Source organism: Nicotiana sylvestris, chromosome 4, assembly GCF_000393655.2.
Source record: "Nicotiana sylvestris chromosome 4, ASM39365v2, whole genome shotgun sequence".
In the NCBI taxonomy this organism is placed as follows: Eukaryota; Viridiplantae; Streptophyta; class Magnoliopsida; order Solanales; family Solanaceae; genus Nicotiana; species Nicotiana sylvestris.
This window is the reverse complement of record NC_091060.1, coordinates 55,586,323-55,594,500: the sequence shown is the minus strand read 5'-3', so window position 1 is coordinate 55,594,500 and position 8,178 is coordinate 55,586,323. Positions and strand designations below refer to the sequence as shown.

The 8,178-nt window shown below is 37.8% G+C and overlaps 1 protein-coding gene across 1 annotated transcript; it reads left to right on the top strand.

Annotated features, from left to right (window-relative positions):
• The first annotated feature begins 7,170 nt into the window (after positions 1–7,170).
• Positions 7,171–7,974, top strand: LOC138889567 (uncharacterized). The gene has a single exon (XM_070172895.1). It carries the CDS (start codon positions 7,171–7,173, stop codon positions 7,972–7,974), a length of 804 nt encoding a protein of 267 aa, XP_070028996.1.
• The last annotated feature ends 204 nt before the right edge of the window (positions 7,975–8,178 follow it).

Here is an 8,178-nt window from a genome sequence, read left to right as displayed (position 1 = left end):
TTGACAAGCCCTTTAAGCAACTTTGTAGACGACTTAATTTCATAAATTCGCTTGATATGAAGGGTCAAGTCTCCTAACACCTTACCTTATAGTTCAGAATATGGATCTTCGACCTTCCTTGCCTTTGGGACATACCGAAGAAGATGAGTCACTTTCTTACTTAAAGATACCTCATTCATCTTGTTCCTATCATGAGGCACCTGATCTTTTTCAACTATAATATTTTCCTTGCTAGTTGTTGCATCAACCTTCTTTGCAATACTTTTGGTCAATATTATATCATCAACCTTAACCTCCTTTGAGACGTAATTCTTTAAGTAGAATTTTGCATCGGCAAAGTATGATTTAGCCTCGGTAAAGGGCTATCATTAGCAACTATCTTCTTTTCAACCCCACCTTTGCAGTATTTTAAGCACTGGTGGTAGGTGCATGAAACCACTTTGTTCTCGTGTATCCATGGCCTTCCTAATAATATATTATATGAGGTTTTTGCACTGATCACGTGCATCCATGCACTCAAATGAAAATCTCCCATATTTATTTCCAATTTGATAGCCCTTATAACTCTTTGCCCCCTTTATTGAACCCTTGAATCATCAAATGGCTTTCACATAGTTCATCCATTGGTATGCCAAGCTCTTTGATAGATCAAATTGGGAGAATATTGACGCCAGACCCATCATCGATCAAGATTCTACTTATTCTTTGTTCTCTCACAAAGCAAACCAAAAATAGGGGGCGATTATGGTGTGTTTCACCAAGCAAAAGATCATCATTAGTAAATATGATTTTTGTATCACAAACGTCCACTTCTTCAGAATTCCCAGTGAGTGTTTTAGGCAAGGGAGGTGACAGCAATGATGGATCCTCCTTTATCTTTTCTTCATCTATCTTACAACATGAGACCTTGATATATTTACAGGAAGCTCGTAGGTGTAACCAGCTTGGCAGGAATTCCTCCAATGTCACTGGACGACGTAGCCTTTGATAATGATTCTCCGTCATTTTTGCTTTCTTCTAGTTCTTCTTTATCATTTTCGTCTTGGGTCTTTTCACCATTTTTCCCTAGTCAACTGCTTATTTGAATACCTTTGTGAATTTGTCTTGCAACGTCTCCACTGAGTCACAAGAATCCAACCTTCATCATCAGTTTGATCATCACGTGATTCACCTTTCTCTTGAGATGTTTCCTCCACTATTAGTTTATATGCCATAGGGAGAAGCAATGGTTTGCTCACATCAATAGGTTCAAAGTCACCAAATTTAATCATATTTTGTGTTGATGCCCTTTGGATGCTATCACATTCATGTACTTCGACAAAATTGCAAAGGACAATGGGATCAAGTGAACCAAAAATGTAAAAGACATGATTCAAACTGTCTTTCTCATCCTCAAGCAAGATTTTTCCTTTAGCGGCCAAGTCCATGACTTTCTCCTTGAAGACAAAGCATTTTTTAATAGAATGTCCAATCAACCGATGGTACTTGCAATAATTTGGATTATTAGTATTTCCAGCTTCATCTGGCCGCTTCATTTCGGCTAACTCAATGAGTTTCAATTCAAGGAGTTCTTCAAAAATTGATGGGACATCGGAGTCCAAGAATGGATATTCTTTCTCTTGCATTTCCTTCAGAGTTAACTTTCGGCCAACTTTATCCTGTAAGGACGTTGTCTTCACACTTTGCTTCTTACTCACTTTTGTAGTGACCTTTAATGGCGAGGCATTAACATTCATTGATTCCTTGCTCTCAAACTTCGGCAAAAACTTGCCTCCTTTGTTTATTTCTTGTTTATCCTTCACTTTGCAAGGTTCATAAACAGGTGGCCCTTGATTTCCACTTGAAGACATACTTAGCTCCATATCAAGAGCACGTGTAGCAAATTCTTCAAAGACTTAGGCTTGATACCCTGCAGGATGTAGCGAAGTCCCTAATGCATTCCTTGGATACACATTTCTATTCCAGAAGCTTCACTAAGTCTGTCTTTATAATTAAGGCTTGCATTCCTCCATCGATTGAGGAAATCAACAACTGGTTCATCCTTCCACTGACGTGTGTTTGTCAGTTCAACCATGCTTACGGTTCACCTTGTGCTATAGAAACGGTTGAGAAATTCATGTTCAAGTTGCTCCCAGATATTGATGAAACCAGCCTCAAGATTAGTATACCAATCAAAACCATTTCCTTTTAAGGAACGGACAAACTAATTGACAAGATAATCTCCATAGGTTCCAGCATTATTACAAGTTTCAACGAAGTGTGCAATGTGTTGCTTCAGATTTCCTTTACCATAAAATTGTTGAAACTTTGGGGGTTGATAACTTGCAGGCATTTTCAAACCATCAATTCTTGCAGTGTATGGCTTTGCATATGCTAGAGAAGACTTGGCAGCAACATCGTACTTATCTTTGATGGTTCCCATAATGAAGTCTTTCAATTGGTCAATAGGAATAACCCCGTCAGATGAAATCTGAAATTCTTTAGGAGCAGCTGTCTGCCTTGCAGATGAGTCTCCCTTATCTTGTATCATTGAGAGCTTCCGAGGTGCATGACTTGAATCTCCCTCCATCATGCTTTCAACTTTATCTGTCAACTTGACAATTTGATTATCTTGATCTTGCACATGCTTCGTTAACCCTTCAATTGCCTTTGTTAAATTTGTGAGTTGTTCTTCAACAGTTGAGGTATTAGTCACCATTGCTTGGTTAACCGTTATGGATGGTGGAGCAGAGCACGAAATTTCTCTTACACCATACTTTGAGTGGAACAACTCACGTGGAGTGCTTGGAGCAGATCCAGTGATCAAGACATCATCATCGCCTTGTGTGATGAGTTTTTTAGATCTAGAAGGGCTAAGTAGAGCCAATGTCTTTTCAACAATTTCAGCAATGTTCGCTCCTTCTTCCAATTCAGTTGGAAATGTTCTTGCCCCCTTTGAGGATTGAAAATCAAAGATAGGAACTGATGCAAACGGCATTTGAAATGCTTTTTGTCCCAACCAGTTTGTTTTGTTCCTAGTGAAATGTCCTACGCTTTCCATAGTAGCATCTAGCAAGTTTTCCACATTAGAAGAAATCTTGGAATTTGTAGCATTAGCAGTAGTGAGTTTGAAGCTGATCTTCTTAGGAGCCATATCTATGTTCTTGAAATTTAGTAATTTGAAGAGATGAGAGGTAGGGATTGTCCCACCGGGCGTACCAGAAATTTGTAACAACAACATTTTCACGTCGAGAAAAATAAATAATCCGGACTGGAAAATTGAGTAACAAATGTAGTATTTGATTTCAATAAATGAAAGTATTACAATCTCTATGGTATTCCTCTGATTCTTCAAGAATGTAAAGTATCTTAATGAGCTTGACTTTGATTTGATTCAAGGGATTGTAAATCTTGATCTTGAATCTCCTCTTTGGACTTGAATCTGGGTTTGTTCACAAACAAGTAATTTGACCTTGAACGCCTTGGTATTTGATTTGGCTTCGTTCTTGAATTTGAACTTGAGCTTGAACCTGTAGCTTGTGTGCTTGAGTGCTTGAACTTGTAGCTTGTAGAGAAATCTGCAGTCTTTGATCCACGAGCTCTCTACTTGCTTCTTGTTCTTAATTCTGGTATCTTCTAGCTTTATAAAGACCTCTATTTATAGTTGTAGGGAGTGGTGTGGCTCCACAATTTGATTGGTCCGTTTGAACTGACCAATACCATCTAATTACTTGGTATGATTTAATTGGCACACTTTTTTGGCTGGGATTACCACGTCACTTGACACATGTCATGACTTAATTGGCATATTTACTTGGCTTGGATCTCCACATCACTTGATACGTGGCATGATTTTGTTGACTCATTCTTTTGGCTTGGATTGCCACGTCACTTGACATGTGGCATGAGCTCGGGCTTTAAGACAGGCTAATAGCCATTTGGACTTTGGGCTAGTAAAATGGGCTTGTCTTTTGGAGTCCAACTAATGAATTGGCTCAAATAAAGTTATAACTTTAATTTAAATCTATGGTGGACTTAAATAATTAATTTTAATTTGGGTTTGACATTTATTGAATTTAGGAATTTATCCAAATTAATATGAATTTTAATTACATAAAATTCATGTGCTTACAATGCGCTTTTGCATTATCCACTCCTCATCAATCAATGGCTTGTAACAATAAGATAATCGCAGTCATTACCACTTCTACCAAAATCAGTAATAATAGCAACACAAAAATTAATATGAGTAAATAAATAGCGCAAATATTGTTCATATTCATGTTTATATTTATAAATATCGCTCTTTACGATTGTGCGATGCCATCCTTTATAAGTAGGATTAAAAACGCTTCTAACATAATGTACAAAGTGGGGGTTAGATGGAAAACTATAGGGTAAGCACATAACAATAACTATTTTTGCCAATTCTTCCCTATCTTTTCTTGGGTCATAATATAAAATACCATCGGTAACAGTGTTAATTCCCGATTGAAATTGATTTGATCCGGTACTAGGGTTAGGCTGACTAGTTGGACTTGCCCCCCTCCCCCCCCCCTCGCCGCAGCTTTCATTTGAAAAATTTATCTTTATCTTAAGGGTGTATCATTATGTGTCTCCTTAAACTCCCCCCCGCTCAACATAGTTAAAGGCTAACTCTTTGCCACAAGTTTTACACTTAGCTTTATTTTTTCTCTTGTTTGAATAAAAAATGGCCAAACAAGAGATGTTTTGGCCCGTTTAAAAGGTTGTCTAGAAAAAGTAGGGGTAGTAATTGGGGGGGGGTCAACCGGGGCATCATTTGGATTAGTTGGGTTAACTTAAGTAACATGACTAGTGGGTCTATCATCATCCGGTTGCGTTTCATCTAAATCTATTTCCTGCTCATCTTCTTCATCTATAGTTGGATTACCATAAAGGTTGTTCATAAATTCATCATCTAAACGTTCACCACAACCAACATTATGCACATATTGACTATCCGTAAATTGTAATAAAGTATTATCACTATCAAGAATAGGAGCAGGTGGAGGGCGGGTATGGGGTTTGGGTAGGGGAGGCTGGGGAATTAGAGGAGGAATAGATTGACCCCTAGATTCACCACTCTTGAATTTTTCCTTTTTTTTACTAAACATTTTTTAAGGAATATGCCATCTTAATTATAATTATACAAAGTAATTAAATAAAACAAACAAAAATATAATATTAAAACTAAATAGTTGGAACGAGTTTACCGAATTGACGAACAACTTATTGAAATTAATTATCGTTGAAAACTTACTTCAATTCACCAAATTCACAATTTTTCACACAAGTTGCAACAACAAAGTAACCAATTTTAGAAGAAATTTAGAGATAGAATTGAGAAAGATTGATAATTTGGTGAAGAAAAATGAAAGAATGAGGGGGTATTTATAGTTGAAAATAGGAAAAAGGTGTAATTATAAAAAGTTTGGGGTTAAAACAAAGTTGGGGGGGAGGGGCGGTTAAATGGCTATTTTATAAATAGCCAACGACTATTTTGGCAGCCATAATGGCTATTTTTGAATAGCTAACGGTAAGAATTTTAAAAGAGAAATTTTTTAAAAAAAATTATAAACGTTTGGCCTGTTTGGTACCGGTTAGGACCGGTTGAACCGGCCTACTTAAGAGCTAGTCTCGGGCCCAAACAGTCCCGGTCCTAACGGGTACTTCCTTTGAACCAGCCCACATGGGCCTCAAATCCCCTGGTCCCGAGCTTAAACGGGTAGGCCCGTTTAGGCCTACTACCCATATGTGCTCGCGGGCCTGGGCCAGGCCCGGGCCTAACCGGCCGACTTGTCACCCTTAGCCCCAATGTTGAATGTACAACTGCAATGCTGAATGTGCAGCCACTAGAATATAGCAAATCAAAGGAACATCGTCCAAGTGCTGACTGTATTTCCTTTTGTGTGGCCACACTTCATCCTGAAGTAAACTTTTATGACTTCTTACTATATTTTTTGCCTTGGGACTAGGAGTAGAGCAGCTTTTGGGATGTTTTCAAGGAGGAAGATCATAAATAACAATGGAGTTTGCTTTAGTTTTATAATTACTAGTTCAATTATGTTTGTTTCTGATGGTTTTTCAATGTCTCTGCCTTATATTTTGATGATCCAACAAACTTACTGTCAAGGACAAGATAGGGAATCTAACATACTTGGTACACATTGCAAATGAACGAATTCCAGCCTGAACTACAGCTACAGTGAACTTCTATAAATAAAGAGAATAGAGGAACAAGACAGGGACCTGATCCCTTGGTGTTCTCTGATAGAAGTACAAGTCAACTATACAGCTGGAAAACAACTACAGAAAGTAACTGCTTGTAACTATACATGCGACAGTGCAACAGACAGTGCAGCAGTCACTTCCCATTGGGAAAAGGCATGTAACAACCAAGAATTGACATCATCCTTGGGATGTCTTGGGTAGTATAACAACATGGTGCAAGGAACAAGATATTCACTTGAGCATTAGGTGATATTCTCTCAAGCATTAAAGATCTGATCCAGCATTGAAGTCACAAGTATGTTAAGAACAAGAAGACAACTCCACTAAGGATCAGTTCCACAATGAGTCTATGTGTATCCGTAGTTGAGTTGTAATCTTGTTGTTTGTTCTTCATTGTAACTATTATCTTGCTTTCTTAGAAGCTTTGTTTTAGGAATCTCAAAATCATAAACCTTCTGAGTTTGTGTTGTGAATAGAGTTAGTCATAAGTTAAAGTCTTTGTAACTAATAAGTGATAAAGTGGCTTGTGATAAGTGTATCACAAGTTAGTTGAGTTGAAGTCTTTGTAATAGCGTCATTATAAAGTGGTTTGTAATAGTGTATTTATAAGTTAGTGAACTTGAAATCCTACAAGTGTAGATCGTGGTTTTTGTCCCCTTGAGTTGGGATTTTTCCACGTAAAAATCCCGTCTCATTAACTTACTATTTTAATTAGTATTCTTAGTGGAAACGCATAGAGGACCAGTTACTCTGTAGTTTGGTGGATTCATATAAACTAACAATTGGTATCATAGCAGGTTCTTTCTAAAAGGTTAACACCTAGAAAGGATCTCAATGGCTGCTCCGCATAACTTTTAGGAAACACAATCAACCTACAGACCTCCTAGATTCAATGGTTAATATTACGGCTGGTGGAAGACTTTTATGCATGATTTTATAATGTCAGAAGACTCAGAGCTGTGGGATGTCATTTGTGATGGTCCACATGTTCCTATGAAGAACCTTGGAGAAACTGGACCAATGGTGCAGAAAAACAGAAAAGAGTACAGTGATATTGAAAGAAAATCTGTAGAAAAGAACTATCGTGCCAAGGAAATCTTGGCATGTGGTATAGGACCTAATGAGTACAACAGAATCTTAGCTTGTGATTCATCTAAAGAAATATGGGAAGCATTGCAAACCGCACATGAAGGAACTACTCAGGTTAAACAGTCCAAGATTGACATGCTCACCACTAAGTATGAGCTTTATAGGATGAAGTATGATGAGTCTATACAAGATATACACACTAGATTCGTATCCATCATAAATGAGCTTCATTCACTTAAAGATGTTATTCCCAGAAATAAGCTTGTAAGGAAGATTCTCAGTGTTCTACCTGGCTCTTGGGAGAGTAAGGTGAATCCCATCACTGAAGCTAAAGATTTACAAACTCTAACCATGGATGAGCTGATTGGAATTCTAAAGACATACGAGATGAAAAGAAATAAAGACATTGAAAGGAGAGAGCCAAAGAAGGAGAAGAACCTGGTGCTCAAGGCTGAAAATAGTGAATCAAGTGAAGAAGATAGCGATATGGCCTATCTTACTAAAAGGTTTCAAAAGATGGCTCGAATAAATGGTGGTATACCAAAAAGGGGCAGTTCAAGTAAGGCAAGGAACAATGATCTCTGTCACAAGTGCGGAAAGCTAGGGCATTTCATCAAAGACTTCTCACTTCTGAAACAGGAGCAATACAAATAAAACTCTCACAAAGCAGCAAAAAGGAACCCGGTTCCTAACAAACGATTCAGTCAAAAAAGTGTGGTTGACAATGTTGTGAAGAAAGCTCTTGCTTTTAGGGAGACTCATCTAGTGAATCATAAGGAGAACCAGATGCAGTAAATAGCTCCATGATGGCAGTGGAAACTGAAGCAATGAAATATGACTCATTGTTTGCGCTGATGG

Bases quoted from the DNA above. Each gene is read 5' to 3' on its own strand.
- LOC138889567 (XM_070172895.1), top strand. From the start codon at position 7,171: ATGTCAGAAGACTCAGAGCTGTGGGATGTCATTTGTGATGGTCCACAT.